Source organism: Sturnira hondurensis, unplaced genomic scaffold, assembly GCF_014824575.4.
Source record: "Sturnira hondurensis isolate 20B ecotype Veracruz unplaced genomic scaffold, ASM1482457v3 Scaffold0018728, whole genome shotgun sequence".
NCBI lineage: Eukaryota > Metazoa > Chordata > Mammalia > Chiroptera > Phyllostomidae > Sturnira > Sturnira hondurensis.
This window is the reverse complement of record NW_028091359.1, coordinates 16,643,182-16,661,287: the sequence shown is the minus strand read 5'-3', so window position 1 is coordinate 16,661,287 and position 18,106 is coordinate 16,643,182. Positions and strand designations below refer to the sequence as shown.

The 18,106-nt window shown below is 44.7% G+C and overlaps 1 protein-coding gene across 3 annotated transcripts in view; it reads left to right on the top strand.

Moving 5' to 3' along the window:
- Positions 1 to 18,106, top strand: part of BLTP2 (bridge-like lipid transfer protein family member 2) — a 31,908-nt gene that overhangs the window by 3,382 nt on the left and 10,420 nt on the right. For all 3 annotated transcript variants that reach the window (XM_037070341.1, XM_037070340.1, XM_037070342.1), the window contains exons 8-26: positions 626 to 749; positions 894 to 1,018; positions 1,254 to 1,321; positions 1,429 to 1,574; positions 2,502 to 2,620; positions 2,730 to 2,893; positions 3,051 to 3,309; positions 3,826 to 4,031; positions 5,160 to 6,255; positions 6,676 to 6,867; positions 7,007 to 7,209; positions 7,331 to 7,449; positions 7,574 to 7,794; positions 8,106 to 8,296; positions 8,428 to 8,527; positions 8,676 to 8,878; positions 11,708 to 12,002; positions 15,421 to 15,578; positions 16,150 to 16,356. In XM_037070341.1, the coding sequence (XP_036926236.1) occupies positions 626 to 749; positions 894 to 1,018; positions 1,254 to 1,321; positions 1,429 to 1,574; positions 2,502 to 2,620; positions 2,730 to 2,893; positions 3,051 to 3,309; positions 3,826 to 4,031; positions 5,160 to 6,255; positions 6,676 to 6,867; positions 7,007 to 7,209; positions 7,331 to 7,449; positions 7,574 to 7,794; positions 8,106 to 8,296; positions 8,428 to 8,527; positions 8,676 to 8,878; positions 11,708 to 12,002; positions 15,421 to 15,578; positions 16,150 to 16,356 (4,196 nt within the window). The remainder of the gene's footprint in view (positions 1 to 625; positions 750 to 893; positions 1,019 to 1,253; positions 1,322 to 1,428; positions 1,575 to 2,501; positions 2,621 to 2,729; positions 2,894 to 3,050; positions 3,310 to 3,825; positions 4,032 to 5,159; positions 6,256 to 6,675; positions 6,868 to 7,006; positions 7,210 to 7,330; positions 7,450 to 7,573; positions 7,795 to 8,105; positions 8,297 to 8,427; positions 8,528 to 8,675; positions 8,879 to 11,707; positions 12,003 to 15,420; positions 15,579 to 16,149; positions 16,357 to 18,106) is intronic.

Genomic DNA, 18,106 nt, shown 5'->3' with positions numbered 1-18,106 from the left:
TTTGTGGTAGGAGAAAGAACCAACATTTAGTGGGTGATTATCGTAGATTAAACCTGTACTATGTGTTTTATATATGTCCTGTCAGCACTGCACAAATTAGGACACTGAAGCCTATGAAGGTCAGCTAGTACACAGCTAGTTGACATTAAAAGTGGGGTTTAGTCCTGGCTGGTATAGCTCAGAGGATTGAGTGTGGGCCTGCGAACCAGGGAATCGTGGTTCGATTCCCAGTCAGGGCACATGCCTGGGTTGCAGGCCAGTTCCCTGTGGGGGGCACATGGGAGGCAACCACACATTGATATTTCTCTCCCTCTCTTCTTCCCTTCCCCTCTAAAAATAAATAAATAAAATCTTAAAAAAAATAAAAGTGGGGTTTAAATTATTTGACCCTAAAGCCCATATTTGATCTAGTATACTAATCTGCTCCCCATACTATTTTTTAGACTCTGGGGAAGGAAGTACAGCAGGTACCTTAATCTCTGGGATATTTGCCTTGTAGCCTAAGATTGGGCATTTGCTTAGCTTATTTTATATGGGACATTTGGGCCAAAGAGGGCAGGGAATTTTTGGAGATTCGGGAATATTAAGGATTTGTGGATCTTTTATTATTCATTCATATTTTCAGAGGTGACAAAGGACTTGACTGAGCCAACTCTTCCTGGCCTATACCTCCTTCAGCAGCTGCCAGACCAGGTGAAGGTGAAAATGGAGATCACAAGTGTGGTGCTGTCCATGAATAGTCAAAAGAGGTGAGATCTCTCCTGGCACAGAGGTGTGGAAAGTGATAGTTGGAGCTACATGCTGGTATACGCAGCTAGTAGCTGCACTGAGTTCATCTGTGGCGAGAAAGGGCATTCCACATATTTCTGAGCTAGAGTCTATTTCTGGTCCAGGCATCTGAACTGGACGCTGAAGCTGCTGCATTTCCTCTACCACCGTGATGAGGATCAGCTGCCCCTTCGAAGCTTCACGGCAAACTCTGACATGGCACAGATGAGCACTGAACTCCTACTAAAAGGTTTGTGGGTGGGAATGCTGTTACTGAGAGAGAATGGGCGGACCAGACACTCCTTTTCCCCATGTGCCATGTGGGCTTCTTAATTTGATATCAGTGGGAAGGGTGTGGAGGGAACCACACTGAGAGAAAATAGCCCCAACTCTTGAGCATTAGTGACAATCTGTTTATCTCCCTGCCTGCCTGTAGTTTTACCTTTTGCTCTCAGTGTTCTCAGATCTACCCTCTGCCGTTACAGATGGGTTGTTGCTGTCTCAGAGCCGCCAGCGCATTGTCTGCCTCAACTCCCTCAAGGCTAGTGTGCAGGTGTAGTGATTGTGGTACCAAAAATCATTCCTTTCTCTGTTCTTTTCCTACATCAGTGCCGTATGAGATGAAATCCAAGCTCATAGTTCCTGCGTTCTCATTTCTAGGTGACCACCATCGACCTCTCAGCCTCCCTGGTTCTGAACACTTGCATCATTCATTACCGGCACCAGGAGTTCTCTCACTGGGTGCACATGCTAGCACTTGAGACCCAAGGGTCTAGTCCATCTGTTCTTAAGCAAAGGGGGAAAAGGTCAGTGTAATCTTTTTTACCTGCTATCTCATCAGATGGATTCCCTGCAATTCTTTTGGCGTGAAGTGTCATCTTGTGTGAAATATGTATTTGACTGTTTGATCTTTCTAAATCTAATCTAATCTACTGGACCAGTCTCAGTAACAATCCTATTTTATATATCTTCCCCATTAGATTAGACTCTTCGGTGGTAGGATGATGCTCTTTTTTATGTCCTCAGTACCTGGCACAGTGCCTTATTAAACAAATTAAATGTTTGTTGAACTGAACTTAAATGATAAATGGTATCTTGTCTGCCTTGTATTGTAAGGTGACAGGACATGTTAGCAGTGCCATATCTCTTTTTGTGTAGTGTTTGCATTGTGTGGAGTAGAGAACTTAAGGTTAATGGTTTGGAAGCGATATTCCTTGGTTGTACTAGGTTGAATTCTGTGACCTCCTAATGTTCACCATATTTGACCTATGAAATGGCCATTTTGTATGGTTCAACATAATACTTTTCTGCCATTCCTGCAGATTAACCATTCAAAGTAGTGGTGAACTGATGAGTTCAATATTTTCTTTTTTTTAAAAAAAGATTTTATTTACTTATTTTTAGAGAGAGGAGAGGGAGGGAGGAAGAGAGGGAGAGAAACATCAGTGTGTAAGAGAAGCATTGACTGGTTGCCTCTTGCGCTCCCCCAACTGGGGACCTGGCCCGCAACCCAGGCATGTGCCCTGACCAGGAATTGAACCAGTGACCCTCCGGTTTGCAGGCTGATGCTCAATCCACTGAGCCACACCAGCCAGGGCCAGTCTTTTATTTTCTAGTTACATCTATTCCTAAGAACCACAATAAAACTCACCCTGATTTTTGAGAGCTTCCATTATAGGAAGCTGCAATTCTTTCCTTATCAAACAATGATGTCTTGTCTTGTCCCTATGTAGGACTTTTCCCCAAATCCTGGCTCCTATCATCTTTAGTACCTCCATCTCCAATGTCAACATTTCCATTCAGCTTGGAGATACACCGCCCTTTGCCCTGGGATTCAACTCCATCTCTCTGGGTAAGGCTCTTGGGTGGAAAAGGCACAAAAACCTGACCTGGTGTGGAGCTGGACAATCAGTGGCCACAGTGGCTCCATAGAATGCCCCTCTTCTATCTCTTTGCTTTAGATTACCAGCACCTGAGGCCACAAAGTATCCATCAGCGGGGCATCCTAACTGTGGACCACCTCTGCTGGAGAGTGGGCAGTGACTCCCACATTCAGCGGGCACCACACCCACCCAATATGCATGTTTGGGGTGAGGCACTTGTCCTGGACTCCTTCACACTACAGGTAGGCACGGACTTCGGTGAACAGGAGTCCATGCGGTTTCCTCATCCTGCCCTGCTTCAGAGCACGGAGCACCTTTTTAGCAGCAGGTGATGCCTTAGTGTCTTATAGAAGTGTGTATCTGCATGCTCCTATTGAGGTCCCTCTGCTTCTTTTCTAGGGTAGCTATAATCAGCCTCTGGGCCTGTCCAGCACCCAGTCGGATACCCTCTTTCTTGATTGTACTATCCGAGGGTTGCAGGTAGAAACATCAGACACCTGTGCCCAGTGTCTCTCTCGGATGTTATCCTTGATGGGCACACAGTCTGGGAAGTCAACAGTCTCTAGGGAATCTTCATTTGGAGAATCTGTGTCATTACTTTGGAAGGTGGACTTGAAGGTGGAGGATATGAACTTGTTCACCCTTTCTGCCCTCGTTGGTAAGTAGGTCAGGGAGTCTGTACCAAAGTGAGTAGTTTGTAACCTAAGCACATTATGATGGTTCCTTCTCATTTAATGAAGCTAATTATCTGTAATTTTTCTATGTTAGAAGCTAAGAAGCTAGAATGTCCTATATAACTTTTAGCTTCTTGTTATTTTTTAAGGGCTTATACAAGGTTAGTATTAAGCAAAATATGTAAGAAAAAGATAGCCTTGATGTCTGATCAAGAGAATGAGGTGCATGTAGTTTTTTATTTTTATTTTTCCTTCCCTTGTGTTTAGTAACTAATGTATCTCTGGGCAATTTGCAGAAGTTAGGGAACTTCTTTGGCCCTGCCAGAAGTTTAGGTTAAGATGAGAAAGGAAATATTTCCCTGTAACATGAGGAATGAATTTAGAGAGGTACGGGGAATAAAGATAACTTGAGTGAAGAGAAAAAGTAACCAAGGAGAGTGAGGACTGAAGTTGTCCGTTGGAAGTTGAGAATCAAGGCCAACATGGTTTCTGGATGTCAGGGGCATCAGAGGTCCGATTAGACACACTGACTGTCCTGGGAAGTGCCGAAACCTCCACTGTGGGTATTCAAGGATTTGTGCTTGCACTGGTGAAGTCGGTCACGGAGAAGATGCAGCCCTGTTGCAAGGCTCCTGACATCCCTGCCCCAGTGCTCAGCCTCTCCATGCTCTCCATCACCTATCACAACAGCATCCGTGCTCTCGAGGTACTGCTTCTATGCGGGGGTTGAGTCAGGTTGGGTTTTCCCTACACTTAGATCATTTTCCAGTCTTTTGAGTGATGTGAAACTGTCTATAAGAAATACAGCACCTGGTGTTCTTTCTTCCTGGCTTGTTTTGAACATTTTTTAATTCTTTATTATGGAATTTAAAGTATATGGAAAACTATAGACAATATGAACTTCCATGTGTTCATACCCAGCCCTAATAATTACCAGCTTATCACCAACTTGCTTCATCTATACTTCCACCAACGGCCCCTGCCTTCTGGCTCTGGGATTATTTTGAAGCAGATACTAGACCAATAATATTCACCATAAATATTTCAATGCATATCTCTGAAACATATGGAGCTTTTTAAAGATCATAATCTTGTGTCATGTTGCTGAAACACTCAGCTCATCAAAAGGCTGGAAGATGGAGGTGCTGGCAAGTTTGAGAAGCTTTCCAACACTTCTCTCAGGGTATCAGATGGACAAGGGACCCGCTTAGGAGGAGAGTGGGGTATCTTCCTGTTTGTCAGACTTCAGCTTCCTTTGGACCCTGAAGAGTTAGTTGGAGCTCAAAGGAATTTTTCTACCCTGGAATTTAAATTTTCCCTGTCCACTTAGCTGTTCAGAACTGACTTTGTTTTTCAAGCTCCCTTCTTTGGGGCATACTTTCACATAAGTCAGTTGCTATCTTGATGTGTGTGGTCATTACTTTTTGTACTTTTTTAAGAATTTAGTTAAGATGAAATCAGTATATGAAACATTTTCAAACTGGTTGTTGCAGAGGTTATTATACATAGTATGGCAGTTATAGAAAGATAACTTAGAAGAAATATAAAGCCAGATGGTTTATTATGTGATATATATGCTAGATGTACTTTGATAGATACCAAAAAATTAAAATACATGGCCTTTACTCTAAAACCATTTAGGATCTAGTTAAGGAGAACTTAGATATGAATGCTCTTACGTGCTCTTGGTGCTAAGAACAAGTCAAGGGTTACTCAGGAAAGACTTCTAGGTGAGGAAGGCTCTTGAGTCATGTAAGCATGTATGATAATCCCTGTCATCTCTCCTGTTCTGGGGCATGGTGACTGACAGATCCTTTTCTCTCGCTCCCTAAAGGTTCAGTGTGGTACAGGGCTGACCTTACTCTGGAGTCCCCCAGACCACATGTACCTGTACCAGCATATCCTGGCCACCCTGCAATGCCGAGACCTACTAAGAGCCACTCTGTTTCCTGAGACCGCTTCACTCCTTGCACTAGAGACTCCAGGGACCACTTCTGAACCAGAAGGCCGTCCCCCTGAGCCATCTACCCCAAAGAGGCTGCTAAACCTGACACTAGAGGTGAGCTCAGCCAAGCTGACTGCTTTTGTAGCTGAGGACAAGTTCATAACCCTGGCTGCAGAGAACGTGTCACTGAGCCGGCATGGGGGTTCACTTCAGGTTTACTGCCCCGAGCTGGCTGCTGGCTTTGATGGCAATAGCATTTTCAACTTCAAGGAGGTGGAGGTGCAGCTGCTACCTGAGCTGGAGGAAATGATCCTCCACCGGAACCCCTTCCCTGCGCTGCAGACCCTGTGGAACCGTGTCTGGTTCTTCTCCTTCGGCTCAGTGTCAGTGGAGTTTCCTTATCAGTATGATTTTTCTCAAACTCTGGATGAGGCTGTGGGAGTTCAGAAATGGCTGAAGGGGCTGCATCGAGGTGAAGCTCATGCTCAGGCCTGTCCAAGCCCTGCCCTGCTCCCACCTGATCTGCTCTTGAAGGTTCAGCACTTCTCATGGGTTTTCCTGGATGACATATTTGAGGTGAAACTTCGTGATAATTATGAACTGATGAAGGATGAAAGTAAGGAGAGTGCCAAAAGGCTACAGCTGCTAGATGCCAAAGTAGCTGCCCTTCGAAAGCAGCATGGGGAGTTACTGCCAGCCCGCAAAATTGAGGAGCTCTACGCCTCTTTGGAACACAAAAACATTGAAATCTACATCCAGCGCTCACGTCGTCTCTATGGCAACACACCTATGCGCAGGGCACTGCTCACTTGGAGCCTGGCAGGGCTAGAGCTGGTGGCTCTGGCAGATGCCTCCTTCCATGGGCCTGAACGTGTGATTGAGCAGGTTCGAGAGCTTGATCCAGGCAGCCCTTTTCCTGCTGAGGGAGTCGATCTTGTTACTCAGTGGTGTCGTATGATCAAGTGCAGTGTCAAGACTTTTCTAGGTAAGTCTTTATTTGCAAAGTCTGGTGTTTGCCCTTGGAGCCCTAGGGAGCTCTTTAAGTGATTACAGAGGAACTTGGTTATATTGGGAACTCTGGCTGATTTTGGATGGGTAGAGTGGGATGGGTAGGCTCCTCTTTCCTTTTTTTGTTCCTGAATTTCACCCTGAAATTACATGGCTAACTTCAAGGAACAACTAATTCAGTCATCTTCGGGGTTAGTGTGGCTTTTAGATCTCAGTGTTATTCTTACCATCTGCTTAGGATTTCAGTGCCCTTTTTCAGCTTTGTTACCAATGACTAGCTTTTGTTCTCCCAGTTGACTTTGTAAAATATATGGGTAAAAGTAGCGGCAGGGGAAAAAGTGCCTGAGAACGCTGAGACCATTCCCTGAATAGCCAGTGTGTATCTTCCCTATAACAGTTCGGATAAGAGATTATCCCCGGTACCTGTTTGAGATCCGTGACTGGCGGCTAATGGGTCGACTTGTGGGCACCGAGCAGAGTGGTCACCCTTGTTCCCGTCGGCGTCAAATCCTGCACTTGGGGCTACCTTGGGGTAATGTGGCAGTAGAGAGGAACATGCCCCCACTCAAATTCTACCACGACTTTCATTGTGAGTAGAGGACAGCAGTTGGTTTGGCTGAGGGATGTCGTGACAGCTGGGGTGGAAGATGCGCTGAGGCCTCTCTACTGAAGGAAGAGGAGTGGGGTTAAGTTGTGTAACAAGCTTACCCTTTGCCCCTCTATCCCAGCGGAAATCTTTCAGTACACGGTAGTGTGGGGTCCATGCTGGGATCCAGCCTGGACACTGATTGGCCAATCCGTGGACCTCTTGACCAAGCCTTCAGCTGACCCCAGCCCACCCTTGCCCTGGTGGGACAAGAGTCGTCTTCTGTTTCATGGGGACTGGCACATGGATGTTGAACAGGCGAACCTGCACCAGCTGGCTACTGAGGTGAGGGTCCAGATGAGTTGTTTTCTTATTGGGATGGTTGGGGCTTGTACAAAGGTACGATTTGACAGATGAGGGTGATATCCTTACCCACGTCTTACCGCATTTTTGTGGGTGGTTATAGGATCCATACAATACAACTGAGAATATGCACTGGGAGTGGAGCCACCTGTCGTTTCACTGGAAACCTGGTCAGTTTGTGTTCAAGGGTGACTTGGATGTCAACGTGAGAACAGCCTCTAAGTAAGTGGCATGATGGGTGGGTGGAGCCTTAACAGGGTGAGGGACTCAGGGTGGAGGGAGAGGGGAAGAGCCAAGGGGTACAAGTGACCAGAGCACTGAGGACTGGGATTCTGTTGTGAGGCAGGTATGACGACTGCTGCTTCCTTCACCTGCCTGACCTCTGCATGACACTGGACTTGCAGTGGCTATGCCATGGAAACCCCCATGATCACCATGGTGTCACTCTTCGGGCCCCAGAGTTCCTGCCTGAGGTGCCCTTGGGCCAGCTTCATGACTCCTACCGGGCCTTCCGCTCTGAGAACCTTAATCTCTCCATCAAGATGGATCTGACTCGGAACAGCGGGAGTGAGGCTTGGGTCTGGGACAGTGGGGAGGAAGTGCTGGGGGGATAGGCTTGGACATTGAGGACTTCAGCTCAGTTCTCTGGGGAGGGGACAGGGGAAAGGTCAAGGGAGGGTTTGGGTTAGTACCTTTTCAAAGAGGGTTGGTGAAAGTAAAGAACTTGGATCTTGGAAAGGAGAGGGTGTTGGGATATTTAATGTGAGGCTGAGTACTGTTTGGGTTTTTAAACCTCTAAAATCTGAAGTTAGGGAAGGATTTAGCTTCTTCCCTATGTTTTAACTATAGCTAGGAAATGTCTATGTCTTCCTTTGCAGCAATAGCCCAGCCCCGAATTCTGCTATATAGTAGTACCCTGCGCTGGATGCAGAACTTCTGGGCAACTTGGACTAGTGTCACAAGGCCTATCTGCAGGGGAAAGCTCTTCAATAATCTGAAACCCGGCAAGAAGAAACTTGGCCAGCACTACAAGCAGCTTTCCTTTACTGCACTCTTTCCCCAGCTGCAGGTCAGGCTCTGGCATCCTTGCTGACATCTTCATTCTGTTCTCCTTCACTTGTTCATTTATTTTTTCTTATCTGGTCTTTTAATCATCTCTCCAATGCCATTCTTCATTCAGTGTTAACTTCTTGTGACCAGGTACATTATTGGGCCTCATTTGCCCAGCAGCGGGGCATCCAGATTGAGTGCAGTCAGGGCCATGTTTTCACTCGGGGAACTCAGCGGCTTATACCTCAAGGTAAGGTAAAAAATGAACTCCCTTTATTTCTCCTAGCCTATTCCTTGTCTTCTTTCCCTTCCTCAGTTCCCCTCCCTTTCCCTCTTGCTGTCCCACACTGTTCTTCTGGACTGGCCCTGCATAGGCCCTGTATGCTTCCTTTTCTCAGCGGGCACAGTGATGCGGCGCCTCATCTCTGACTGGAGTGTGACCCAGATGGTTAGTGACTTAAGTCAGGTGACTGTTCATCTGATGGCCTCGCCCACCGAAGAGAGTGCTGATCACTGCCTTGATCCCTCGGTAACAAAGACCCACCTACTGAGCCTGTCTTCTCTCACGTACCAACGACATAGCAATCGCACGGCAGAGGAGGTACCGTGTGAAACAAGCTCTTTACTACTTTGTTTGTATCAGTAGATATCTCAGTTCTTCTCAAGCTACCATAACAAAATACCATAGACTTGATGTATAAATAACAGTAATTTATTCCTCCATGAGTCTGGAGGCTGAGAAGTCTAAGATCAGGGTCCCAGCATGGTCAGGTTCTGGCGAGGGCTGTCTTTCTGGCCTGTAGATGGCTGCCTTCTGTGTCTTCACATGTCACCAAAAGAAAATACAAACTCTCTGGTATTTCAGGCTCTCTGGTTACAAATCCCATCACCAGGACCTCATCCTCATGACCTAATCTAAACCTGGTTACCTTCTAAAGGCCCCATCTCCAAATACCATCTCACTGGGATTGTGGCCTTAACATATAAATTTGGGGGAGAGGGACACAACTCAGTCTATATCAGTAGGTTTCAGACTAAGTCCCTGGTAGTGTTCCTAAGTATATTCCAAGCCTATATGTCACTGCTGAATGATGCACTCACTTGGATCAGCTGTATCAGCATCACTCTTTTTGAAAAGTACTTTTCTCTCTTTGCTTCTAAACATAGTCTCTTGCCTTTCAGGAAATAGAGTACAACTTTTCCCCTAGCACCTTATTTGGTGTTTTTCTTCCCAATTCAGGAAGGAGTGTAAGTGGAAATTCTCTGAGTCATTTAAAATACAGTGGGTATATCTAACGTACATGCTAAGACCACTTAGTTTCTCTTTTCCAGGCCTTCTTGTCTCTCCCAGAACAGGTTTATTCAACAAACTTCTTTTCTTTTTAAAAAAAAATATATTTTATTGATTATGCCATTACAGTTGTCCCATTCCCCCCCTTCATTCCCCTCCACTCTGCACACCCCCTCCCCTACCATTCCCCCCCTTTAGTTTATGTTCATGTGTCATAAGTTCTTCAGATTCTATATTTCCCATACTATTCTTGCCCTCCCCCCTGTCTATTTTCTATCTACTGTCTATGCTACTTATTCTCTGTACCTTCTCCCCACTTCTCCTCCTCCCACTCCCCTGTTGCTGACCCTCCATGTGATCTCCATTTCTATGGTTCCGCTCCCAATCTAGCTGTCCTCTTAGTTTGCTTTTGTTTTAGGTGTGGTTGTTAATAACTGTGAGTTTGCTGTCCTTTCACTGTTCATATTTTTTATCCTCTTTTTCTTAGATAAGTCCCTTGAACATTTCATATAATAAGGGCTTGATGATGATGAACTCCTTGAACTTGACCTTATTTGAGAAGCACTTTATCTGCCCTTCCATTCTAAATGAAAGCTTTGCTGGATAGAGCAATCTTGGATGTAGGTCTTTAGATTTCATGACTTGGGATACTTCTTTCCAGCCCCTTCTTGCCTGTAAGGTCTCTTTTGAGAAATGAGCTGACAGTCTGATGAGAATTCCTTTGTAGGTGACTGTCCCCTTATCTCTTGCTGCTTCTAGAATTCTTCCCTTCATTTTAATCTTGGGTAATGTAACTATGATGTGCTTTGGTATGTTCCTTCTTGGGTCCACCTTCTTTGGGACTCTCTGAGCTTCCTGGATTTCCTGGAAGTCTATTTCCTTTGCCAGATTGGGGAAGTTCTCCTTTATTATTTGTTCAAATAAATGTTCTACTTGTGGCTGTTCCTCTTCCCCTTCTGATACCCCTATAATTCAGATGTTGGAATGTTTAAAGATGTCCTGGAGGTTCCTAAGCCTCTCCTCATTTTTTTGAATTCTTGTTTCTTTATTCTTTTCTGTTTGGTCATTTTTTTCTTCCTTCTGGTCCACTCGATTGATTTGAGTCCAGGTTTCCTTTCCATCACTATTGGTTTCCTATGCATTTCCCTTCATTTCAATTAGTTTAGCCTTCATTTCTTCCTCTAATTTGTGACTAAAATCAACCAGTTCTCTGGGCATCCTGATCACCAGTGTTTTGAACTGTGCATCTGATAGGTTGGCTATTTCTTGGTCGCTTAAAATTATTGGCTCTAAGCTTGGCTTTGAGCTCGTTTTCTACTTGAGCCATAATGTTTTGGTCAGGTCACACCTATTACATATGAGGGGCGGATCCTTAGGTATTCACCAGGGTGGGGCAACCCAGTAGCTGGGGCCGTACGTATGTGGGAGTGGGGTCAGGGAGGGGCAATGGCTTTTGTTCCACTCTTTCTCGGATTTCGGTCCCCTCTGCTACTTCCTGCAAGCAAGCCGGGCCTTCCTGGTGCTGGCTCCCAGGTGTGTGGGCCTGTGCACCCTCCAGGACACTGTGGGTCTCTCCAACAAACTCTCTGTGAGCCTAGGAACTTCTCCCGGCACCTCAACCCTGAAAGTTTCTCCAATTGGTGTTTTCAGGCTTTAACTCCAGGCCCTGGGGCCCTAGCCTGTGCGATCTGTCTCACTGCTCACTCCTTCACCTGTTTTATTTGCGCGGGAATGTGTGGCCGCAGTCAGCCAGCTGCCTTGTGCCCCCACTGGGTCTGCCCACTGCCACTCCACACCTGGGAGCTGCCATCTGCCACCTGCACTCCTGGGTCAGTCAGGCCGCTTTTGCCTGCTTAACTCCGCTCCACCAGCCACTGACTCTGCCCTTCTTACCAGTCTGGCTGAATGGTTCGTTGTTGTCAGACTTCTGTTACAGTTCAATTTTCTGTGTTTTGGTTGCGCTCTTGTTACTAAAACTTTGTTGTCTTTAAACTTGGTTGTGCAAGGAGGCACAGTGTTCCACCTATGCCTCCATGTTGGCCAGAAGTCACAAACTTGTTTTCTTATCTCTGCATTTGTGGTCCAGGAGAAATGGTGGGAATTTCCATGCTACCCTGAGGTTCTCTTCCTGTTTCTTAGGAGCTCTCTGCTCGAATTGGGGATCCTGCCTTTCACACACACCAGCTGCACTTGGTGGATTTACGGGCTTCCTGGACGACGACTAATCGGGACATTGCCTTTGGTTTATATGATGGCTACAAAAAGGCAGCTGTACTCAAACGTAATCTCTCCACTGAGGCCCTGAAGGGGTTAAAGATTGATCCCCAGATGCCAGCCAAAAAGCCAAAACAAAGTGTCCCGACCAGTGCCCCAGCCCCACCTCCTGTGAGCACTCCCAGCTTTAGTGGACAGCCTGATAAGGGGTCATCAGGAGGTAAGCTGGGGAGATAGAGTCTGCTGGGTTAGCTTTAGGATATGTACATTGGCTTGGACAGGAGTTTGAAAAGCACTAAGTCACGGCTGGTTCCATCTAAGCATAGAGATGAAACCATTATTTTTCCATATTAGGCCACTTAAGTGTTACATAACAATGATATGAAGCCCTGGCTGGTGTAGCTCAGTGGATTGAGTGAGGGCTTACGAACCACACTATCGCAGTTCAGTTCCCAGTTAGGGCACATTCCAGGGTTGTAGGCCAGTTCCCAGCAGGGGACTCACAAGAGGCAACCATACCTTGATATTTCTCTCCTTCTCTCCTTCCTTTCCCCTCTAAAGATAAATAAATAAAATATTTTTTTAATTTTTATTTAACTCTTGTTCAAGTACAGTATTCTGTCTTGTATTCCCAGCCCTGCCCCCCCAGTGCTCCCCACCTCCCTCCCATCTCCACCCCCACCCCAGTTATTGGCCATGTGTCCTTTATACTTCTTCATGTGAGTCCTTCCCCTTTTCCCCAATAAATAAAATCTTAAAAAAAACCCCAATGATATGAGGCATTAAAGCATGTAGTCTGTAGTCAGGGGGAGAATCAGGAAGGAATAGTGGGGCCAACATAGGATGAGTAAGGGAAAAAAGCAAAGGATTAGAGAATTGTTTTATGTTTTAATAAATTATTTTCAATCAACAAGTATTTATTGAGTAATTAACAGCACAAAGCACTGTGTTGGGTTCATGGAATGCATGATACTCAACTTGCCTCAACAGGTTGTTACCTCTGGATGAGCTAAGATGAGTTCACTCAATCACTCATTTATCCGTAGATTCATTTTAGCTTTATTGAGGTTTTATAATGTACCAGACATCCCTAGACTTTAGGAATACAAAGATGGGAGGAAGCTTAGAAACTGGTAGATATAAAGGTATGCAAATTATTTAATTATGAAAATGGTTTGTAAAAATGTTAAAGAAGAAAGCATTTAAATTAGCATAGGGAAGTCTAGAAAGCCTTCATAGAGAAGTTGATAATGGAGGTGCATCTTAAAATATGAGTAAGAGTTTGACAGGTGAGGAAAGAAGAGAGGGCATTTTAGGAAGAGGAAATAACAAGTATAGAGGAGTGCATTAAGAACAAGGTGAGCCCTGGCTGGTGTCGCTCAGTGGATTGAGCGCGGGCCTGCGAACCACATGATCGCAGTTTGATTCCCAGTCAGGGCACATGCCTGGGTTGCAGACCAGTTCCTGGCAGGGGATGCACTAGAGGCAACCATACACTGATATTTCTCTCTTTCTCCCTCCCTTCCCCTCTAAGATAAATAAATAAAATCTTAAAAAAAAAAAAAAAAGAACAAGGTGAAAAGTGATAAATGCCACAGGGAAGAAATTAAAGAATGCGGAAGTTCTTGACTGGAATGAAGGAGAGAATGCACTCAGGGAAGGTTTTTTGAGGAAATAGCATTTCAGCTGGACCTTTGAAGGCTTGGTATGGTTTGAACATGTGGAAATGGGGAGGAAAGGCATTCACAGCAGAGGGAACATCCCAAGGGAGTGGAGTTGATAGAGCTTAGTATGTTCAAAGGAGAGGGAACAGTCTGGCCTAGAGAGTGGCTAAAAGAGAGGAGTGAGAGAAGATGCTGGAAAGAAAAGCTGGAGGTAGATCATCAAAAGCCTTTCATACAAGGCTAAAGAGTTTTTTTCTTTTTAAGATTTTAACATGCTTTAAACATTTTTTATCTATTAATTTTAGAATGAAACATCAATTTGTTGTTCCACTTTATGCATTCATTGGTTGATTCTTGTATGTTTCCTAACTGGGGATTGAACCTACAACTTTGACATATCAGGATGATGCTCCAACCAACTGAGCTACCCAGCCAGGTCCAAGGCTAAGAGGCTTTTTGTTCTTACTCGGTAGACAGTAGTGAACTACTGAAAGTTTTTGATAAGGGTGTGTCATCATTAGAGTTTTAATTTTAGGAAGAAAAATTTGGCAGTGCAGAAAAGGACTGGAGAGGAAGGACTTGTAGATGGGGAGACAAATGAGGAAACTATTGTGGTGTTTCAACAAGAAGCAACAAGGGCCTGAATAGGTAGAAGCAGTGGGCATGAAGATGCAGGATGGATAAAAATGTTCTTGTGCATATAAGAGATTTGGCAACTGGTTGGAAAAAGGAATTAAAATGGGGAAAGAGAAAATTTGAGGCTAAACAGCATTGGGGAGGTTAGACTTGTTGATTTGGACGTACTGAGTTTGTGGTGCAAACAGTACATCAAGGTAATGTTTAACAAACAGCTGGGAATGAGGGTCTAAAAGCTTAGGGCTAGAGATAGAAACTTGGGAATTTTAGCATAGAGTTAAGAGTTAATGCAAAGGAGATAATAATAGTTGCTTACTGTGTGGCAGATCCTCTGCAAAATACTTTCATATATTATTCCATTAAATTCTCTCAACAACCTTATGAGATAGTTACTATTATTTTACGGGCAAGGAAATAGAACACATGTTAAAAGCAAGCTGCTGAGGTTCACAAATCAAGTCACTGATAGATAGGATCTTAAGCAGAGACAGACTAGTCTTAAGTCTGAAGATTGTGCTTTTAACCAAAACACTGTTAGACAAATTCACTAGAAGAAAGAGTAGGAAAGAGAAGGGAATGTGCCAAGGATAGACCTTAGGAGATACTTAACTTCTAAACCTGGGAGAAGGCAGGAGGTCTAGAGGGAGCATAATCAGAGGGAGCAGTAGAGCTAGAACACAATGGCGCTGATGGCAAGGGAGAGGTTTCACATGGAAATGAGTGGTCAACAAATAGCATTTCAAATAATTTGAAAATTATAAGGAACAAAATGGGTGGGGTGGAGATCCTAGAGTAATCCAGAGGTGGCTATACCTAAGAGAAGAAAATGCTACTACTTATATAGTTTCTCTTACTTTTAAGAGAATCTGTTCCTTTTTTCTTTTTAAGATTTCATTTATTTACTTTTTTGAGAGAAGGGAAGGGAGGGAGAAAGAGAGGGAAAGAAATATCAGTGTGTGAGAGACACATTGATCAGTTGCCTCTTACAGGCCCCCAACGGGGGAACCCAGCCCACAACCCAGGCATGTGCCCTAACTTGGAATCGAACCAGCGACTTGAAGCAATGATCTTTTGGTTTGCAGGCTGGTGCTCATTCCACTGAGCCACACTGACCAGCGAGGAAATCTGTTTCTTTCATTGAAATTGAGGGGAAAGTGAAGTGGCAGCCCTTATTTTGTCCTGAGAGGTCAAGGGGTGGGGTGGGGTGGGGTGGGCTGGAATTGCAGGTTGGGGACAATATGTTCTAGCCCTTACTTAGTCAGCAATATGGAAGGAAGATCAGTTTGGATTTTATCCCTTTGAGACTGTGACTTCTTCTGCTTCCTGTTTCTCTGCCAGGTGCCTATATGTTGCAGAAGCTGATTGAAGAGACAGATAGGTTTGTAGTGTTCACAGAAGACGAGTCAGGTGTGAGTGAGCAGTTGTGTGGCATTGCTGCCTGCCAGACGGATGATATATATAACCGAAACTGCCTAATTGAGCTGGTCAACTGCCAGGTACCATCTCTTTATCAGAGCACCCCAACACTGGGCTAGGCCATAATCATAACGTGTTCACCTTCCCCCACCTCTAAGTAAGAATGGGTGGGTAGAGCTCCAAAAAATTATTCCTTGCAGCAGGTATCAGAGATAATCCCTACCATTTCTAAAAGCCAGTAGAGTTCACTCAATAAGCCAGAACTGGACCCAGCTGCAGTCATTGGTACACTTCTCTAACTGTTCTCATCTTTCTTGGTGGCTCTGATGCTATGATTTTGCTNAACTGCCTAATTGAGCTGGTCAACTGCCAGGTACCATCTCTTTATCAGAGCACCCCAACACTGGGCTAGGCCATAATCATAATGTGTTCACCTTCCCCCACCTCTAAGTAAGAATGGGTGGGTAGAGCTCCAAAAAATTATTCCTTGCAGCAGGTATCAGGGATAATCCCTACCATTTCTAAAAGCCAGTAGAGTTCACTCAATAAGCCAGAACTGGACCCAGCTGCAGTCATTGGTACACTTCTCTAACTGTTCTCATCTTTCTTGGTGGCTCTGATGCTATGATTTTGCTTCTCTCTCTGACACAGATGGTTCTTCGTGGAGCAGAAACAGAAGGCTGTGTCATTGTGTCAGCTGCTAAAGCCCAGCTGCTGCAGTGTCAACATCATCCAGCCTGGTATGGTGACACATTGAAGCAAAAAACATCGTGGACTTGCCTACTGGATGGCATGCAGTACTTTGCCACCACTGAAAGCAGCCCCACTGAGCAGGATGGCCGACAGCTCTGGTTAGAGGTTAGTCAACAGGGTGAGGAAGGAAGACCCATTACATCCTGTTTTCTGTAGTTGGCCCCTGCCACCCAGAATAATTGCAAGTACCTGTTGCAATTATAATTCGACAGTACCTGTTGCTGCCAGCTCAGCAGAATAATGAGACTGGTGACACCTTGAATGTAGGAACTATAGGTAGTCTTTGGTCTGTGTGTCAGTGAGTATAGCATTCCTTTGAAAAAATATCATGCTATTCTATTTCATTGCAAGGAAAATTCTCATTTCCCAGTGCTACAACAAAATGGGTTGGAACTTTTGAAAGTTTGTCAACCCCTGTTAACATCACGGTAGTCAGGAAGCCTGAAAACAGGCAATAAGTCAGAATTTTAGATAAGCTGTCTGTCTGCCTTTTCTCTGATCTTTTTCTCTCTCTTAAAAAAGATTGTGTTTATTTTAAGAGAGGGGGATGGGAGGGAGAAAAAGAGGGAGACAAACATCAATCTGTGGTCTGTCACGTGCCCCCAACTGGGGACCCGCTGGCAACCCAGGTAGGTGCCCTGGCTGGGATTAGAACCTGCAATCTTTTAGTCTGTGGGATGATGCCCAGCCCACTGAGCCACACCCACCAGGGCTCTCTGATCTCAGTGAAGATGACTGAGTGTTTTTTTCAGCAAGGCAGTAAGGTTGAATAGAAAGACTGCCTGTGTAGGAATCGGATTATGAGAGTTCTGATGCCAGCTTTGCCAGTATAGTAGCCATGAGCCCTTGGGCAAGTCACCTTTATTTGTGAGATGGAGCTCTAATACTTCACCTTGACAAGATCAAATGAAGGGATCAAATGAGAAAGTACTTTGAAAAATATAAAGCTTCATTCAGATGGAAGGTGGTCTTATCTTTTTTTTTAGGTCAGTGTGTATAAGGGGGCATCTATCTGTATGTGTCAAGATAATGTTTTTGTTAGATGGTGAGATTGAGTAGTGGCTCTAAAATCTTCTTTTCAGCTTCTTGGTAAAACTGAATTTGTGCTATAATTGATAGGATATAATATTATTATTGGGCTATATAATGGTTATGAGATGTCAATATCCTACATTGTCATTACTACTTAGTAAGTATTAAGTGTTCACATTGTGCTGGGTGTGGTCTACCAAATGAGTTACTAGATACAATGTGAAAACATCATTTGCCATTCTGTAGTCAATTGGGATAAAGCTAATGCCCTTCTCCCTCCACCTTGCCTGGTGCTTCTTACTCTAGTGACCTTACTGAGCTTACTCCAGTAGCTCAATCCAGGCAACCTCTAGTTTAATTATATAAGTAAGAAGCATCTCATCAGATGCCAAGCCAAGTAAGGGTTAGGTTATTGATACTTATAGAGGGCATGCTGATATATTAAAGGTATGGTTCAGGCCAGCAGTGCCCTTTACTAGTAGTCTCAGGAGGTGGGCACAGAAGGTGTTAAATATTCATGTGCAGGTGGGCAGGATGAGATATGCTAGATTTACCTCTATTACATGTGCTGGGTCTCTGCTTCTTTAGGCATGCCTTCTTTTGCACATGAACCCTTCTCCCCACAACCCCCAGGCTATGATATTAGTATTGAAGTGGAATGTCCTTGGCTTAGGTCGGAGGGACTTTGATCTTGCCTTTCCTATATACATTTTTGTGTGACTTGGCAGACCTGCTGTGTTGTTCTGTATTATTCATTGTTATTCACTTTGACTCCAGCTAGGCAGAGAGAGTCAAAATAGTTCAGTCCCCTTCCCCCATGGCA